This window comes from Haliotis rubra, unplaced genomic scaffold (assembly GCF_003918875.1).
Source record: "Haliotis rubra isolate DU_JTF1 unplaced genomic scaffold, ASM391887v1 Scf526, whole genome shotgun sequence".
Classification (NCBI taxonomy): Eukaryota; Metazoa; Mollusca; class Gastropoda; order Lepetellida; family Haliotidae; genus Haliotis; species Haliotis rubra.
This window is the reverse complement of record NW_025767220.1, coordinates 94,574-114,734: the sequence shown is the minus strand read 5'-3', so window position 1 is coordinate 114,734 and position 20,161 is coordinate 94,574. Positions and strand designations below refer to the sequence as shown.

The window sequence follows — 20,161 nt, the reverse complement described above, 5'->3', positions numbered from 1 at the left end:
ATGATACGTTTCTGCGAAGGAAAATTCTAAATATCGCTTTGTAATATTATCAAATGCAACATGTAAAGAAAACTGCCCCCGTTAAAGTGAATTCCTTGACTCTTATTTTTCAACATAGCCTCAATCAAAAGTGTTAAGTCTCTGTTCGGCCCAACTTGGCCTGGGCTGTCATAAACAACTTAAACCTCAAACATTTATCCTGATTTGTATTTTAATCCATGGATTAGTATTATATCTACCAAAATACCTCTTTATCGAGTCTTGTTATACAGTGTCTTTGTTGAGAATATATAGAAAAGATAGCTTCACTTTCAGCAACGTTTTTGCTTCAAATACTATGCTTTGAGACTCTGTGAAGTGATATGTAGGTAGATATAATACTAATCTATGGGTATAAACACATTTCAAGATACATGTGTGAGGTTTAGGTTGTTCTTGACAGCATGGGCCAAGTCGGGCTGAACAAAGACTAAACACTTTTGATTGAGGCTATGTTGTGAATGGAGAGAGAAAAGGGCTTCACTTTAACGAACCAGTTATCTTTACATGTGGCATTTTGTAACACCACACATTGATATTTAGGTAGATACAATACTCATCTATGGATTTAAACACAAATCAGGATACATGTGTGGGGTTTAAGTTGTTTTTGAGTGCCCGGGCCAAGCCGGACCGAAAGCTTGTGATACTGTGTCTTTGTTGAGAATATATAGAAAATAGGGCTTCACTTTCAGCAACGTTTTTGCTTCAAATACTACGCTTTGAGACTCTGTGAAGTGATATGTAGGTAGATATACTACTAATCTATGGATATAAACACATTTCATGATACATGTGTGAGGTTTAGGTTGTTTTTGACCGCATGGGCCAAGTCGGGCCGAACAGAGACTAAACACTTTTGATTGAGGATTTTGTTTTCGATGACTTTTTTTCCTAAAATCGTTGAGAATGGAGAGAGAAAAGGGCTTCAATTTTACTTTACTTTATGAAGTGGTATTTAGGTAGATATAATGCCACTTTGTGTTTCATGTGTATTAGTAAATAAAAGCATATGCATACGCGCTGGCTATCTGATTTGGGCTGGTATTGTTTGCAATGAAAACACATAAGAATATTTGTGTTTGTGAATGCATACCTTGTTTGATCCTTTAAAACATATTACAAATGGTTGTGATTTAAAAGATTTCATTTAATATACATAATCATGTCATATTTGCCCATTGACACTCGCCAATATCGACTTCTCTTTAACATAAACATCCTGTGCTGATTCAGCATGAGACAATAAAGGTTAATTAGGGAACCCCAATATCTTAATTATGGAAAGAAAAGCAGTCAAAACACTGTCACTTCCTGCCCAGGACCCCAGGATGTCACACGTTAAGAGAAGTAAGCAACTATCCCACATAGACATATCAAGGAAAACACATAACAACAAGACGGTATCTTTTCTACGGGAATCTCGGTATGAAGTCATTGTTGTTGTGTGTTTTTTCATCGTTAACTAAACATTTTCAATCAAACTATGCATTTGTGAAGGCAGGAAGTGTATGTGCAGATTTTGTTTTAATACTCTGCAGTCCATTTTTATCCCACCGGCATGTAATGCGGTGGGATATAGTCGTCGCCTCGTCCGTCCGTCCGTCCGTAATCATTTTGTTTCCGGAGCATAACTCAAAGACCGTTTGATATTTTTTAACCAAAATTGGTAGATATGTCAAACATAACCTAAGGTGGTGCCTTTTGCTATTTACAGATTATTGTCATTTTTATTTTTCTCGGTTTCCATGGAAACATTTTGGACTTAGTCTTAAAGAAGGGTGGGCTTCGTTTCCAGAGCATAACTCAAGAACCGTTCAGTATTTCTCAACAAAACTTGGTAGATATATCAAACAGATCCTAAAGTGGTGCCTTTTGCTATTTACAGATTTTTGACATTTTTATTTTTCCCCGGTTTCCATGGAAACATTTTGGACTTAGTCTCAAAAGTAAGGATTGCTTTCGCTTCCAGAGCATAACTCAAGAACCGTTCAGTATTTCTCAACAAAACTTGGTAGATATATCAAACAGATCCTAAAGTGGTGCCTTTGCTATTTGCAGATTTTGGCATTTTATTTTTCCCGGTTTCCATGGAAACGATTCAGACTTAGTCTCAAAAGGGAGGGGTGGGCTTCGTTTCCGGAGCACAACTCGAAAACTTCTCAATATCTTTCAGAAAAACTTGGCAGATATGTGAGGCAGATCCCAAAGTGGTGCCTTTTGCTACTTACAGATTTTTGGCATTTTTATTTTTCCCGGTTTCCATGGAAACGATTCGGACTTAGTCCCAAAAGTGAGGGGTGGGCTTCGCTTTCGGAGCATAACTCAAGAACTGTTCAATATTGTTCAACAAAACTTGGTAGATATATGAAACAGAACCTTGAGTGGTGCCTTTTGGTATTTGCCGATTTTTGGCATTTTTATTTTTCCCGTTTTCCATGGAAACATTTTGGACTTAGTCTCAAAAAGTAAGGATTGCTTTCGTTTCCGCAGCATAACTCAAGAACCGTTCAATATTTTTCTACAAAACATGGTAGATATATCAAACAGATCCTAAAGTTGTGCCTTTTGCTATTTGCAGATTTTTGTCATTTTTATTTTTCCCGGTTTCCATGGAAACGATTCAGACTTAGTCCAAAAAGTGAGGGGTGGGCTTCGTTTCCGGAGCACAACTCGAAAACTTCTTAATATCTTTCAGCAAAACTTAGCAGATATGTGAGGCAGATGCTATTTGCAGATATTTGTGATTTATTATTTTCTCAGTTTCCATGGAAACAATTTGGACTTAGTCTCAAAAGGGAGGGGTAGGTTTTGTTTCCGGAGCACAACGCGAAAACTTCTTAATATCTTTCAGCAAAACTTGGCAGATATGTGAGGCAGATCCCAAAGTGGTGCCTTTTGCTATTTGCAGATTTTTGTCATATATTTTTTTCATGATTTCCATGGAAACGATTTGCACTTAGTCTAAAATCAAGCTGGACTTTAAGTAACTGTCAGATGATTTGTTCTTTCAAAGATGTGGGGGCCACGGGGATATGTCATCTTCTGATGACTCTTGTTGGTATTACCCGGTGGCCCATCCCGGCCCGACTTTTCTTGGCCCGACTTTTAGGCCATCCCCAAACTGACGTTTCTTTTGCTGCTTAGTATATATAAGACACAAAGAAGTCACAAAGAAGTCCAGCACACAGAATGCAAAAAGTAGTCCTGCCATAGCAGCACAACTCTTATATTAAATGGACTTGTCCAAACTTTGTCTTTTCCGCATATAGAACTACTGGTGCCTTTTGGTAGTTTTGGAATTCTGAATAAAATATTTTGGCGTTTCCATGGCAACAAGTTCGACTTAGCCTGAAATTGGTGGTAGTGCTCTTTTCCGAGCAGAACTCTAAAACCGTTCACTATTTCTTCACCAAACTTGGCACATAGATAGATCTGGTGGTGTACTGGTGCCTTTGGTAGTTTTGGAATTCTGAATAAAATATTTTTGGCATTCGCATGGCAACAAGTTTTGACTTAGCCTGAAATTGGTGGTAGTACACTTTTCCGAGCTGAACTCTAAAACCGTTCACTATTTCTTTACCAAACTTGGCACATAGATTGGTCTGGTGGTGTACTGGTGCCTTTTGGTAGTTTTGGGAATTCTGAATAAAATATTTTTGGCATTTCCATGGCAACAAGTTCGACTTAGCCTGAAATTGGTGGTAGTACTTTTCCGAGCTGAACTCTAAAACCGTTCACTATTTCTTCACCAAACTTGGCACATAGATTGGTCTGGTGGTGTACTGGTGCCTTTTGGTAGTTTTGGAATTCTGAATAAAATATTTTTGGCGTTTCCATGGCAACAAGTTCGACTTAGCCTGAAATTGGTGGTAGTGCTCTTTTCCGGAGCAGAACTCTAAAACCGTTCACTATTTCTTCACCAAACTTGGCACATAGATAGATCTGGTGGTGTACTGGTGCCTTTGGTAGTTTTGGAATTCTGAATAAAATATTTTTGGCATTTCCATGGCAACAAGTTTGACTTAGCCTGAAATTGGTGGTAGTGCTCTTTTCCGAGCTGAACTCTAAAACCGTTCACTATTTCTTTCACCAAACTTGGCACATAGATTGGTCTGGTGGTGTACTGGTGCCTTTGGTAGTTTTGGAATTTGAATAAAATATTTTGGCATTTCCATGGCAACAAGTTCGACTTAGCCTGAAATTGGTGGTAGTGCTCTTTTCCGAGCAGAACTCTAAAACCGCTCACTATTTCTTCACCAAACTTGGCACATAGATAGATCTGGTGGTGTACTGGTGCCTTTGGTAGTTTTGGAATTTGAATAAAATATTTTGGCATTTCCATGGCAACAAGTTTTGACTTAGCCTGAAATTGGTGGTAGTGCACTTTTCCGAGCTGAACTCTAAAACCGTTCACTATTTCTTTACCAAACTTGGCACATAGATTGGTCTGGTGGTGTACTGGTGCCTTTTGGTAGTTTTGGAATTCTGAATAAAATATATTTGGCATTTCCATGGCAACAAGTTCGACTTAGCCTGAAATTGGTGGTAGTGCTCTTTTCCGGAGCAGAACTCTAAAACCGTTCACTATTTCTTCACCAAACATGGCACATAGATAGATCTGGTGGTGTACTGGTGCCTTTTGGTAGTTTTGGAATTCTTAATAAAATATTTTTAGCATTTCCATGGCAACAAGTTTGACTAAGCCTGAAATTGGTTGTTGTGCTCTTTTCCGGAGCTGAACTCTAAAACCGTTCAATATTTCTTCACCAAACTTGGCACATAGATTGGTCTGGTGGTGTACTGGTGCCTTTTGGTATTTTTGGAATTATGAATTAAATATTTTAGGCATTTCCATGGCAACAAGTTCGACTTAGCCTGAAATTGGTGGTAGTGCTCTTTTCCGGAGCAGAACTCTAAAACCGTTCACTATTTCTTCACCAAACTTGGCACATAGATAGGTCTGGTGGTGTACTGGTGCCTTTTGGTAGTTTTGGAATTCTGAATAAAATATTTTTGGCGTTTCCATGGCAACAAGTTCGACTTAGCCTGAAATTGGTGGTAGTGCTCTTTTCCGGAGCAGAACTCTAAAACCGTTCACTATTTCTTCACCAAACTTGGCACATAGATAGATCTGGTGGTGTACTGGTGCCTTTTGGTAGTTTTGGAATTCTGAATAAAATATTTTTGGCATTTCCGTGGCAACAAGTTTTGACTTAGCCTGAAATTGGTGGTAGTACACTTTTCCGGAGCTGAACTCTAAAACCGTTCACTATTTCTTTACCAAACTTGGCACATAGATAGATCTGGTGGTGTACTGGTGCCTTTTGGTAGTTTTGGAATTCTGAATAAAATATTTTTGGCATTTCCATGGCAACAAGTTTGACTTAGCCTGAAATTGGTGGTAGTGCTCTTTTCCGGAGCTGAACTCTAAAACCGTTCACTATTTCTTCACCAAACTTGGCACATAGATAGATCTGGTGGTGTACTGGTGCCTTTTGGTAGTTTTGGAATTCTGAATAAAATATTTTTGGCGTTTCCGTGGCAACAAGTTTTGACTTAGCCTGAAATTGGTGGTAGTACACTTTTCCGGAGCTGAACTCTAAAACCGTTCACTATTTCTTTACCAAACTTGGCACATAGATAGATCTGGTGGTGTACTGGTGCCTTTTGGTAGTATTGGATTTCTGAATAAAATATTTTTGGCATTTCCATGGCAACAAGTTTGACATAGACCGAAATTCGTGATTTTTCCGGAGCAGAACTTTAAAAACCTTTCAATACTCTCCTTCCTCTTTTCTATATACACACCTAAATATTTGACATAATCATAACTCGTAGACATAATCATGAAGAGTATTTTGCCATTGCGGGGGATATTGATGACTTTGTCTTCTTGTTTCGTTTTGTTTCTCTACAATATCTTCCAATAGTTATGTCTCCCCCTGTGGAAGCCGCAGTGGCTTTCTAAATGGCATTGTGTATTTCATCCCCCTGAGGGGTCGGGAGACATATAGTAACGAGCAGAAACAATGCGACTTTTCACAGACGTAGTTTCAAAATTTATTTACAGATAAATTCAGTTACATTTTTCATACATCCACTCTGGATACGGAAGTTTACATTTATGCAAATCAATAGTCTGTTAGTCCATCGTTTCTCTCGATGCACTGCTGTATACAGCATCCCATGCTGTCAATCAAATTGTCTATGTAGTCCTGGGGTAGGCCCACCCATATTTGACTGATGAGATTAGACCACCCAACGACACTCTTCGGTTCCAAATTTTCTAATTTGTCCTTCATAATCTGCCACACATTTTCAATTGGGTTCAGGTCTGGTGATGCCGCTGGAAATTTCTGTAAGGTCACGTGACTCGTTTCAAACCAGTTACAGGTGTGTCTTGACTTGTGTACAGGTGCATTGTCCTGTAAAAGTTTGAAAGGTATTCCACTCTGTCCTATATGGAATTCCATTATGCCTTCTTGTATAAGTTGACAGTACTTGCGTGAATCCATCCTTCCTGTAATAGTTAGCAGCGGAGTTACCCCGAGTTTGCCTATACCACCCCAAACCATGACATTTGGTGAGAACTTCGGAACCATTTTGCAGCTACGTCCACCTCTTGACCACCTCTTTCTTGTGATCCTAGAAAACTGAAACTTTGATTCGTCCGTAAAAATCACATTTGAAAAGTCTGTACCCTGCATTTCCCTGCACCACTTTCCCTGCAGACCAGTTTGGGTACGCCGCCGCGAGACGCGCGATACGTCGTCTGTCATTTGCCCCAAGAGTAGCACGACATCCCGATCAATCCTGTCCCTGCGTCAAATCTATTCAAATTTCGGTACACAGAGGCCCGATGCAGTCCCGCCAGTTTCACAAGTCTAGTTACGGATGTAATACCTGCTTCATAATATGCCAAGAGTCGATTTCTGTTGTTTTGTAACGTCATGGCAAAGCTTCGGTATCGTCTGCTAGCAACGAGGTCATGTGATCAAGCCGTCCCTGAACCCAAGGGAGATAATTCCATACCAACGAGGCAAGCTACTGGCGGCTAGTATTTCGACTTTTTTGATAGTAGGATCGAATCTGCAGCATAAAGTTTTTTGTCACATTTTTTCTGCTCGTTACTATATTGTTTTTGATTGAGTTGGAGTCGGCGTCAGCATCGGCATTCCCATTGTTTCCGGAGCATAACTCTAAAACTACTTCAACAATCTTCACTAAATTTGGTATACTGCCTCTCCATATCATGTAGATTTGCCTTTTGGGGGTTTGAGGGGTTGTGTTTTTTTTCAATTTTATTTTTTTCTGTTTTCATGGCATCAATTTGGACTTTGTCTTTTTGAAGGGGAAAACTTGTTTTGTAGATGTGCCTTTTGGGGGGTTGAACTTTTCTTTCAATTTTATTTATTTGCTTTTCATACTTAGAGATTTTGAAGGAATCAAATGAATTGTTTGAAGTCTCATCATTGAATAGCCTAGTGGTTAAAGGGCCACTGATACAGAGCAATTTCCGTGGACTGGTTGTTGCTTTTGTTATTGTTTTTCTCCAGTGAGTACCCGGATGATATCCCAAAATTCATGACTGGTTGGTTACCTCTGCTGCGCCACCCTCATGCGCAATTGATAGTATAAGTATAGACCAATCAACAAAGATGAAATCTTTTTTACTTGATAACCTTATGTTGATTTTGTTGTAAAATAATGTAGACTTTGATGAATAATTTGGTTTCTTTTAAAAAAATATTCACTTTGATTAAAATGCTGATTTTGATGTAAAATGTTGATTTCATAGTAATGTTGACTTATTAAAAATGTTAACGTAAATGTGGATGTAGAATTTGATTTAAGAAATAGTTTGACCTTGAATTTGGTGAGAAGCCTGAGACAATAGCATTGTTTTGAACGTACGGCTAACTAAGGACATGGGGAAAGTAGTGAGCTTGGGTTCACTACTAGTCAATCTGAATGCTGTATTAAATGGCATTATTTTGATAACAAATGAAAACATTTTAAATTTAACCATCTGCCAGTGGTAAAAAATGTTAGGACTGAAATAACGAACTCGATGTACGTCTTTATATTTTGTCTTATAATCCTAAATAGTTTATTATCATATTTGTATGCATTTTGAAACTTAATAAAATGCACACAATCTGCTTATACTTAGTGAATTTATAACATGATTGTAATATCTAGACATTTTATAGATTGCCAACGTGTATCATATTTCACACACACGCCCTGAGTGCGACCTAGTGTATGTTGTCTGTCTCATTACACTTCACGACAAAAAAAAATGATTCTGTTGAATGCCACAACAAATAAATAAAAACAAAATGCAAATATTAAAATTAAAACAGACTAAACTTATAGTAACAATATCAGGCTATTACCTTGTTCGGGGAATGTATCCTTCAATATCCACATAAAGAATGACTGACTGACTGACTGAGTTTGGTTTTACGCCGCTTTTAGCAATAATCCAGCAATATCACAGCGGGGGACACCAGAAATGGGCTTCACACATTGTACCCATGTGGGGCATAAAGGAATGAGATGCCATTCATCTGCAGCTGACATCCTGTTCCATGTCATGTGTCTTTTAACAGTCTAATATGCAAAAAAGTGATCTATCGATTCAGGTTTTTCATATTGGTGTATAGTCCCATTGGTCACCCAAGATAGCACACCTGGCAACTAATTGCATGATGTCCGCCATTCTTTAAAAAAGTAATCTAGTTAGCCAATAATGAGCAATCAATCAATGTATTGGCGGTTGTTTTTACAAAGAAACTTTACGCCAGGGTGTATTCAGTATAGATGAGTAAATCTACATACATAAACACTACCTTTTGACAAATCCACTGTGCAGGATAAAAGGAATTAATCAATCAGCGTATTATCGGTTAATTCTTTGATTGATGTTTGTTTTGTAACTCAGCTGATAATTCCTGTTACTGCACTTCTATGCACATATTACATAAGATGTAATACATTTACCACATCAGACCTCGATTTATAATGATGAGTATTTACTCCAGACACAAGAAATGACAAATGGGAACCTTTGTCGGGTAATCTGAGTGGTGTTATCACTAATTATACCTTTTATAAATTCATTAACTGACCATCAAGTGAATGATGACAAATAACATGTGTAGGTTTACCATCAAACAAGGGTTACAGCAAGAGAATAGTAATCGCTGTATTGCATGCAAGTATGATTGCCTGGAAAAAAAACTTATGGTCCGACACTGTTTTGAGGATACGAACGGAACTTCATTGTTACATAAGAAATATATATAAGCATTTACTGTGTACTTAGTTAAAAACTGTATATACCTATGTACCTAAGTATAATTTCAGATGTATTTAGCAGTGGCAAAGTGGGGTTGTTTAGTTTATGGATTCAAATATATCAAATGTGTGTTTTTGATATCATAGCATACGTAATAGACATCATATTTTTTAAATGATTAAATATTGAGGTAAAAAACACAGAAATAGGATCAAATTGGATCAGTCACTATACCATCCAAACATTTGAAAATCTGAAAAAGCCTACACTGCTGGGATACTTTATTACAACCAGACAAGAACTACCAGGGATATTTTCAAATAACGGCATTTGATGGGCATCCACCCTTCCTAATGTCCCACTGATTAGGTTGAAGAAATTAGGTGGACAGTAGCCCAGTCCCCGTGTCCGTCACGGTCGAGGGAGCAGAGGCTGACCAGTTTGCTGCTAGGTTTCATAATTAGACTGTTGGCTGGAAACAATAATCGCTCTGGATCAGTGGCCCTTTAAAGCGTTCGCTCGTCACACCAAAGACCCGGGTTTGATTCCCCACATGGGTACAATGTGTGAAGCCCATTTCTGGTGTTCCCCGCCGGGATATAGCTGGAATATGGTTAAAAGCGGCATAAAACTGAACTCACTCACTCACTCAACGTTGAATAGGGGGAAACATCTGTTTTTACAAGTAAAACCACCTTCTAGTTCTTCTTCCTCCCCTCCAAACGAACCAGGAATACTACATCCTTCCTCTTCTGTTTCTTTGGTTCGCAGCATGTGTAGAACTTCTGCTAACATATCTGCAGACTTCTCTACACGCAGCTCTAGACCATCCAACGATTGTAGAAATCTTGGATAGTAGGTGACACTACATTTTCTATAGTTTTGTTATCCATATCTGTATTGTTTTTGTTCCATATTATGCAACTTAGTGGCACCTAAGCCATATTGTTTTTTCGCTTGCATGGCAGACATCTTCCCATGCAAACCTTGTATCTCCTCTATCTTTTTTTCTGAAAGTTGTCTCATTTGTGGCTCTGTATTTGGAAAGTATATTCCTATCCCATGCCAAATCAAAGAAAAATGTGGGTTGGGTTTCCCAGTCCTAGGACGTCTTTTCTCTCCCTGAAAACACACATGTAATGTGACTCTCCCTGAAAACACACATGTAATGTGACTCTTCCTGAAAACACACATGTAATGTGACTCTCCCTGAAAACACACATGTAATGTGACTCTTCCTGAAAACACACATGTAATGTGACTCTTCCTGAAAACACACATGTAATGTGGCTCTCCCTGAAAACACACATGTAATGTGACTCCCAGAAAACACACATGTAATGTGACTCCCAGAAAACACACATGTAATGTGACTCCCTGAAAACACACATGTAATGTGACTCTCCCTGAAAACACACATGTAATGTGACTCTTCCTGAAAACACACATGTAATGTGACTCTCCCTGAAAACACACATGTAATGTGACTCTTCCTGAAAACACACATGTAATGTGACTCTTCCTGAAAACACACATGTAATGTGGCTCTCCCTGAAAACACACATGTAATGTGACTCTCCCTGAAAACACACATGTAATGTGACTCCCAGAAAACACACATGTAATGTGACTCCCAGAAAACACACATGTAATGTGACTCCCTGAAAACACACATGTAAAATGACTCTCCCTGAAAACACACATGTAATGTGACTCTTCCTGAAAACACACATGTAATGTGACTCCCTGAAAACACACATGTAATGTGACTCTTCCTGAAAACACACATGTAATGTGACTCTCCTTGAAAACACACATGTAATGTGGCTCTCCCTGAAAACACACATGTAATGTGGCTCTCCCTGAAAACACACATGTAATGTGACTCCCAGAAAACACACATGTAATGTGACTCCCTGAAAACACACATGTAATGTGGCTCTCCCTGAAAACACACATGTAATGTGACCCCCCTAAAACACACATGTAATGTGACTCCCTGAAAACACACTTGTAATGTGACTCTTCCTGAAAACACACATGTAATGTGACTCTCCCTGAAAACACACATGTAATGTGACCCCCCTAAAACACACATGTAATGTGACTCCCTGAAAACACACTTGTAATGTGACTCCCTGAAAACACACATGTAATGTGACTCTCCCTGAAAACACATGTAATGTGACTCTCCCTGAAAACTCACATGTAATGTGACTCCCTGAAAACACACATGTAATGTGACTCCCTGAAAACACACATGTAATGTGACTCCCTGAAAACACACACGTAAATGTGACTCCCTGAAAACACACATGTAATGTGACTCCCTGAAAACACACACGTAATGTGACTCCCTGAAAACACACATGTAATGTGACTCCCTGAAAACACACACGTAATGTGACTCCCTGAAAACACACATGTAATGTGACTTCCTGAAAACACACACGTAAGTAACTCATCCTGTCAATACCTTCTTTTGCAGAGTGGTTGTGACTTGCCCCAGATTCATCTGTTGTCTGTGAAGATGGAGGCGAATCTCCACCGAGGCTGCCCCCCGAACTGCCAGGACATCATCACCTGGTTACCTAGCTACCTGGCCGCCAAGATCATGGCCTACCTAGATCCAGGTGTGTTTGTTTCTTAAGTTTCTATAAATGCTTTGATACCTCGCTGTGACTCTGCAGCTAGCACTGCTTGTTTCACTGAGGTAGATCTGGCTACCACCTGAGCGCCCCTTTTCATTGCGTTAGATCTGGCCAGCTCAGAAGTGCTTGTTTCCCTGAGGTAGATCTGGCTAGTACCAGAGTGCCTTGTTTCACTGAGGCAGATCTGGCTAGCACAAGAGTGCCTTGTTTCACTGAGGTAGATCTGGCTAGCACCAGAGTGCCTTGTTTCACTGAGGCAGATCTGGCTAGCACAAGAGTGCCTTGTTTCACTGAGGTAGATCTGGCTAGCACCAGAGTGCCTTGTTTCACTGAGGTAGATCTGGCTAGCACCGGAGTGCCTTGTTTCACTGAGGTAGATCTGGCTAGCACAAGAGTACCTTGTTTCATTGCTTCATTTAGGTACACATGGCTAGCACCAGAGTGCCTTGTTTCACTGCTTCATTGAGGTAGATATGGCTAATACAAGAGTATCCTGTATCATTGAGGTGAATATAGCTAGCAGGGGTGGCTTTGGCTTGCTGTAGGGTAGTTTGTTTCACTCAGGTGTATTTGGTTAGTGCAGTAGTCATTCTTTTGTTTCAGTAAGTTTGTGTCGATCATCACAAGTCTGTAAAGTGTGGCAGCAACTTGCTGATGATCCGTCATTTTGGAGAAGATTCTGCTGTCAACCAAAATGGCGACTGTCGAAGGCAGCTGAACACAAACAAGTGATAAGCCACATGTCTGTGGAAGGCAGTATTCAGGTAGGCATTATTGATGTAGACAGTGTTAAGGTAGGCATTATTGATGAAGACAGTGTTAAGGTAGGCATTATTGATGTAGACAGTGTTAAGGTAAGCATTATTGATGTAGAAAGTGTTAAGGTAAGCATTATTGATGTAGAAAGTGTTAAGGTAGGCATTATTGATGTAGAAAGTGTTAAGGTAGGCATATTTTTCCTTATCCTGACTCATGCTCTTTTGCTTGTCTTCTTCCCTGCTTGCGAACATAGTGGAACACTTGTATCTCCCTAATTGAAGCTCCCTTCAATGTAAAATCACTAATTAGTACTCACCACGAGTTGCCTCCCTCTTCCATTTGCGCGGGAAAGGAGGCGCCACCCTCTGGCCTCATGCTTCACTCTCTCCTTCTTCGCCCAGTGAGCAGGATGTGAGAGCGCCTGTGTCTCCCTACACACTATATCCTTTGATTATTCTTAGTTAGTTACCTCTTGCACAGCAGTTGACAGTCCCTCGTAGACGATGAGACATAGTCTCACGAGATTATTATGTATATATCATACCAGTATCATCTAGCTTATAACTCTACGGAGTTTTAGGGCTATTTATATACATAGCTTAAGTCTACTTAGTCTTAAGCCCAGTACTATGTTTATGTACAGTTGGGTAGCTTCTCCATTTTGGAGTCGCTTTTATACCATTATTACTATTATCATAGTATATAATTATTGTAGTATCCCATCTATGGCAGCTGGTAAACTTATGGTTTATAGTAGCAGGAATTATCCTAATTCAGTGCCATTATGAAGTTCCCGTAGGGGGTTATTACATATATATATATAAATCACTAATTATTTAAATCCAAAGTATTCTGTTTTTTCCCACCTCCGTTTGCGGAGGATTCTACAAGCAAAAGATCATGGGTCAGGATAAGGAAAAATATGTAATTTTCTGACTAAAATTGATATTTTATACTTATCCTGACTCATGAGGTAAGCCCTCCCATCCTCCCCACATAACACTTTGGATTTCCCTGTAAATTCAAGTGTTGGGCTCGCTATATCAGGAGAGAGTGAAGCATGAGGCCAGAGGGTGGCGCTTCCTTTCCCGCGCAAATGGAAGAGGGAGGCAACTCGTGGTGAGTACTAATTAGTGATTTTACATTGAAGGGAGCTTCAATTAGGGAGATACAAGTGTTCCACTATGTTCGCAAGAAGAAGAAGACAAGCAAAAGAGCATGAGTCAGGATAAGTATAAAATATCAATTTTATTCAGAAAATTACATTATTGATGTAGACAGTGTTAAGGTAGTCATTATTGATGTAGGCAGCATTCAGGTAGTCATTATTAATATGGACAGTGTTAAGGTAGGCATTATTGATGTAGACAGTGTTAAGGTAGGCATTATTTATGTAGACTGTTTTAAGGTAGGCATTATTGATGTAGACAGTGTTAAGGTAGGCATTATTTATGTAGACAGTGTTAAGGTAGGCATTATTGATGAAGACAGTGTTAAGGTAAGCATTATTGATGTAGAAAGTGTTAAGGTAAGCATTATTGATCTAGACAGTGTGAAGGTGCGCATTATTGATGTAGACAGTGTTAAGGTAAGCATTATTGATCTAGACAGTGTTAAGGTAGGCATTATTGATGTAGACAGTGTTAAGGTAGGCATTATTGATGTAGACAGTGTTAAGGTAGGCGTTATTGATGTAGACAGTGTTAAGGTAGGCATTATTGATCTAGACAGTGTTAAGGTAGGCATTATTGATGTAGACAGTGTTAAGGTGCGCATTATTGATGTAGGCAGCATTCAGGTAGTCATTATTAATATGGACAGTGTTAAGCTAGGCATTATACTGAGGTAGGCATTATTGATGTAGGCAGTGTTAAGGTGGGCATTATTGATGTAACCAGTGTTAAGGTAGGCATTATTGATGTAGACAGTGTTAAGGTAGGCATTATTGATGTAGACAGTGTTAAAGTGGGCATTATTCATGTAGGCAGCATTCAGGTAAGCATTATTCATGTAGGCAGTATTCAGGTAAGCATTATTGATGTAGGCATTATTGATGTAGGCAGTCTTAATGTAGGTATGATTGAAGTAGGCAGTGTTAAAGTGGGCATTATTCTTGTAGCATGTTTCGGAAGGCATTATGCATGTAGTGTTAAGAGTGGGCATTATTAGGTCTTGTATTAGCATACGTCATGTTGGCAGTTCTGTTGTTATCATTTTCCATGTACAAAGTTTACTCAGGTGATAATGGACATAAAATATGTGCTTGTCAGTGTCATCTTGGCACCGCCACAATGTCTGCGGTTCATGTTTCACCCGTGAAAATGTGGGTTGGAATTGGTCTTCAGCAGCCAATTATTGTGGTAAGATTGGACTGACATGAAGTGTGTATATAGATCCTCACGATGTGGTGACAGTAAACACCAAACAAACCAACTTTCATGATTCTCTTTGTTGTAGTGGAAGAATGTGTTTGCGGAGAGATTCCGGTTGAGGAACAACTGGCTGAGAGGTAGATGTACAGTCCGCACATTCGAAGGCCACAATCAGGGTAAGTAACACTGCTTGAAAGCCCACTCAGTGGAAGCAACTTTGTAGGGAACCCTCAAAGGTAGCCACAGTCAAAGGGGCCCATTCTCTAGCCACACTGAAGAGAAGCCTCAATCAAGGTAAGCCTCTGTCAAGAAGCAACAATTGATTAAAGCCATATTCAAGGAAAGTGCTGCTGAAGAGAAGCCACAATAACTGAAGGTAACCCAATGCCATATGACGCCTCACTGAAGGTAACCCAATGCCATATGACGCCTCACTGAAGGTAACCCAATGCCATATGGCGCCTCACTGAAGGTAACCCAATGCCATATGATGCCTCACTGAAGGTAACCCAATGCCATATGATGCCTCACTGAAGGTAACCCAATGCCATATGGCGCCTCACTGAAGGTAACCCAATGCCATATGATGCCCCACTGAAGGTAACCCAATGCCATATGATGCCCCACTGAAGGTAACCCAATGCCATATGATGCCTCACTGAAGGTAACCCAATGCCATATGATGCCTCACTGAAGGTAACCCAATGCCATATGATGCCCCACTGAAGGTAACCCAATGCCATATGATGCCCCACTGAAGGTAACCCAATGCCATATGATGCCCCACTGAAGGTAACCCAATGCCATATGATGCCCTCACTGAAGGTAACCCAATGCCATATGATATATGATGCCCCACTGAAGGTAACCCAATGCCATATGATACCTCACTGAAGGTAACCCAATGCCATATGATGCCTCACTGAAGGTAACCCAATGCCATATGATGCCTCACTGAAGGTAACCCAATGCCATATGATGCCTCACTGAAGGTAACCCAATGCCATATGATGCCTCACTGAAGGTAACCCAATGCCATATGATGCCTCACTGAAGGTAACCCAATGCCATATGATGCCTCACTGAAGGTAACCCAATGCCATATGATGCCTCACTGAAGGTAACCCAATGCATATGGCTCACTCACTGAAGGTAACCCAATGCCATATGATGCCTCACTGAAGGTAACCCAATGCCATATGATGCCTCACTGAAGGTAACCCAATGCCATATGATGCCTCACTGAAGGTAACCCAATGCCATATGATGCCTCACTGAAGGTAACCCAATGCCATATGATGCCTCACTGAAGGTAACCCAATGCCATATGATGCCTCACTGAAGGTAACCCAATGCCATATGGCGCCTCACTGAAGGTAACCCAATGCCATATGATGCCCCACTGAAGGTAACCCAATGCCATATGATGCCTCACTGAAGGTAACCCAATGCCATATGATGCCTCACTGAAGGTAACCCAATGCCATATGATGCCCCACTGAAGGTAACCCAATGCCATATGATGCCTCACTGAAGGTAACCCAATGCCATATGGCACCTCACTGAAGGTAACCCAATGCCATATGACGCCTCACTGAAGGTAACCCAATGCCATATGGTGCCTCACTGAAGGTAACCCAATGCCATATGGTGCCTCACTGAAGGTAACCTGAATGCCATATGATGCCTCACTGAAGGTAACCCAATGCCATATGATGCCTCACTGAAGGTAACCCAATGCCATATGGCACCTCACTGAAGGTAACCCAATGCCATATGATGCCTCACTGAAGGTAACCCAATGCCATATGGTGCCTCACAGAAGGTAACCCAATGCCATATGGCGCCTCACTGAAGGTAACCCAATGCCATATGATGCCTCACTGAAGGTAACCCAATGCCATATGGTGCCTCACTGAAGGTAATCCAATGCCATATGGCCTCACTGAAGGTAACCCAATGCCATATGGTGCCTCACTGAAGGTAACCCAATGCCATATGGTGCCTCACTGAAGGTAACCCAAAGCCATATGGCCTCACTGAAGGTAACCCAATGCCATATGATGCCCCACTGAAGGTAACCCAATGCCATATGATGCCTCACTGAAGGTAACCTGAATACCATATGATGCCTCACTGAAGGTAACCCAATGCCATATGATGCCCCACTGAAGGTAAACCCAATACCATATGATGCCTCACCGAAGGTAACCCAATGCCATATGGCACCTCACTGAAGGTAACCCAATGCCATATGATGCCTCACTGAAGGTAACCCAATGCCATATGATGCCTCACTGAAGGTAACCCAATGCCATATGATGCCTCACTGAAGGTAACCCAATGCCATATGATGCCTCACTGAAGGTAACCCAATGCCATATGATGCCCCACTGAAGGTAACCCAATGCCATATGGCGCCTCACTGAAGGTAACCCAATGCCATATGATGCCTCACTGAAGGTAACCCAATGCCATATGATGCCTCACTAAAGGTAACCCAATGCCATATGACGCCTCACTGAAGGTAACCCAATGCCATATGGCGCCTCACTAAAGGTGACCCAATGCCATATGGCACCTCACTGAAGGTAACCCAATGCCATATGGCGCCTCACTAAAGGTAACCCAATGCCATATGGCACCTCACTGAAGGTAACCCGATGGTGTCAAGGGACAGCTCACTGAAGGTAAGCCTCTGTCAAGGGAAGCCATAATACAGGGAAACAACAACTGAAGGCAGCCACACTCAGGGTGTGACAGAATGAAGTACAAAGAACTGTAAATTGAAGACAAATTCAAGGTAAGCCATCGTAAGACCAACTAATCCCAGTGCATATTAGATTCTGAAGTCAGGTTAAACCTATGTGAAGTGATCATTTACTTTATCAAGCCGATTTTGTGGAAATGATATAGTATTCAGCTCCGTCCGTCCATACGAATGGAATATCTTAAGAACCATTGACTAGATTTTTTTTTCATATTTGGTACCAAGGTTCATCACAGTGTAAGAAAGGTCCCAGTCAGGTTTGGTGACCTTGACCTTCATTTCAACTTTTTACTCTTGTCAGCGAGATATCTTAAGAACCGTTCACTAGATTTTCTTCATATTCAACACCAAGCTTTATCTAGGGAAGGCGCAGGGCCCAGTCGAGTTTTGGTGACCTTCACATTATTTTCAAGGTCATGGCGACACTTTGAAAATATCAGCATATTAACCTGCATGTTATGCTTGTCAGCGAGATACCTCAAGAACCATTCCCTGGATTTTCTACATATTTGGCATCAAGCTTTATCTAGGAAAGGCACAGGGCCCAGTCAATTTTGGTGACCTTCACTTAATTTTCAAGGTCAGGGCAACACTTTGATGATTTCAGCATATTAACCTGCATGTTATGCTTGTCAGCGAGATACCTCAAGAACCATTGACTGGATTTTCTACATATTTGACATCAAGCTTTATCTAGGGAAGGCACAGGGCCCAGTCAATTTTGGTGACCTTCACATAATTTTCAAGGTCACTGCGACACTTTGAAGATTTCAGCATGTTAATCTGAATTGACTGGATTTTCTTCATAGACTTTCAAGACTTCCGTTAAATGTTTTTCAATAAGCAATTTCTTTACTACAATTTTTGCATATTTCATACACTATGACATTCATGTCAAGGTCAAAGTCAGTCTTGAAAATATTTGTGTGTTTGAACAACTAAAGAGCAAGATATTAAGAGAGGTTGATTGGTCATGTTTTTGTTGACATTTAACTTCATCTTAAACTTTCATAACTTTTTAAGTTTGATTTGATAATTTGAAGCAGGGGATTATGTCACCTTAGTGACAATGCTTGTTAAATTGTTTATTCAGTCAGTAAATCCCTGTTTATCCCCCTCAACACGTTTTGTGGGGGTATTAAAATGCGCCCGTCCATCTGTGCACATTCATCTTTTCCAGGGCAGAACATCCAAACCGTTTACTATTTCTCCACCAAACTTGACACATAGATAGATCTGGTGGTGTACAGGTGCCTTTTGGTAGTTTTGGAATTCTGAATAAAATATTTTTTGTGTTTCCGTGCAGAACTGTAATACCGTTCAATATTTCTTCACCAAACTTGGTATATAGATTGGTGTAGTGGTGTACTGGTGCCTTTTGATAGTTTTGGATTCTTGACTAAAATATTTTTAGTGTTTCCTTGCCAACAAGTTCGACTTTGATTGAATTTGGTGGTAGTGCTATTTTCCGGAGCAGAACTTTAAAACCGTTTACTATTTCTTCACCAAACTTGGCACATGGATAGGTCTGGTGCTGCACTGGTGCCTTTTGGTAGTTTTGGAATTCTGAATGAAATTTTGTTGTGTTTCCAAGCTTCGACTGAATTTTGGAGCAGAACTTAAAAAACCTTTCAATACTCTCCTTCCACTTTGCCATACACACCAAAACATTTAAAATAATCATAACTAGTAGATTTATTTATGAAGAGTATTTTGCCATTGTGGGGGATATTTATGACTTTGTCTTCTTGTTTGTTTATGAAATGAGATGAACAAAATATACAACAGATTATCAGAAAGATCATTCTCAGAAGCGGTACTTGGAATAAAGTCAACATATTTGGAGATCTAGTTTTGTGTGGGACGTGAGTTACAGCAATATCAGATGATTGTAGGAAGAATACAGGAACTTTCATTTGCAATTTTGTGTTTTGGGTCTGCTGTTGTTGTAACTGAAGGTTCATGCAAAGATAAGTTGCAGCTGTTGGCAGCGCATCTGTTTCTCTGTGCACATACAATTTGTTTGGAGAATTGCAGTGTTTGTTGGTCCAATAATTTGATGACCCTGATACAAAGGGTGAAATGAGAATCTACAGCAAACTTACGTACTGTGTCTTTCCTCAGGTATTTCATGTGTTCAGTTTGACGACACTCGTATTGTCAGTGGATCATCAGACAAGACAGTAAAGGTGAGTGTCAAGTTATGGGAGATGAGATATGGTCTGTTTACGGGAAACGTCCCTTGAGGGGAGACGTCATGTCA

General features: G+C 40.2%; 1 protein-coding gene across 1 annotated transcript in view; it reads left to right on the top strand.

Annotated features, from left to right (window-relative positions):
• Window positions 1-20,161, top strand: part of LOC124252821 (F-box/WD repeat-containing protein 7-like) — a 77,381-nt gene that overhangs the window by 27,929 nt on the left and 29,291 nt on the right. The window contains exons 4-7 of the mRNA XM_046686498.1: window positions 11,835-11,979; window positions 12,601-12,761; window positions 15,214-15,304; window positions 20,023-20,087. Coding sequence (XP_046542454.1) covers window positions 11,835-11,979; window positions 12,601-12,761; window positions 15,214-15,304; window positions 20,023-20,087 — 462 coding nt within the window. The remainder of the gene's footprint in view (window positions 1-11,834; window positions 11,980-12,600; window positions 12,762-15,213; window positions 15,305-20,022; window positions 20,088-20,161) is intronic.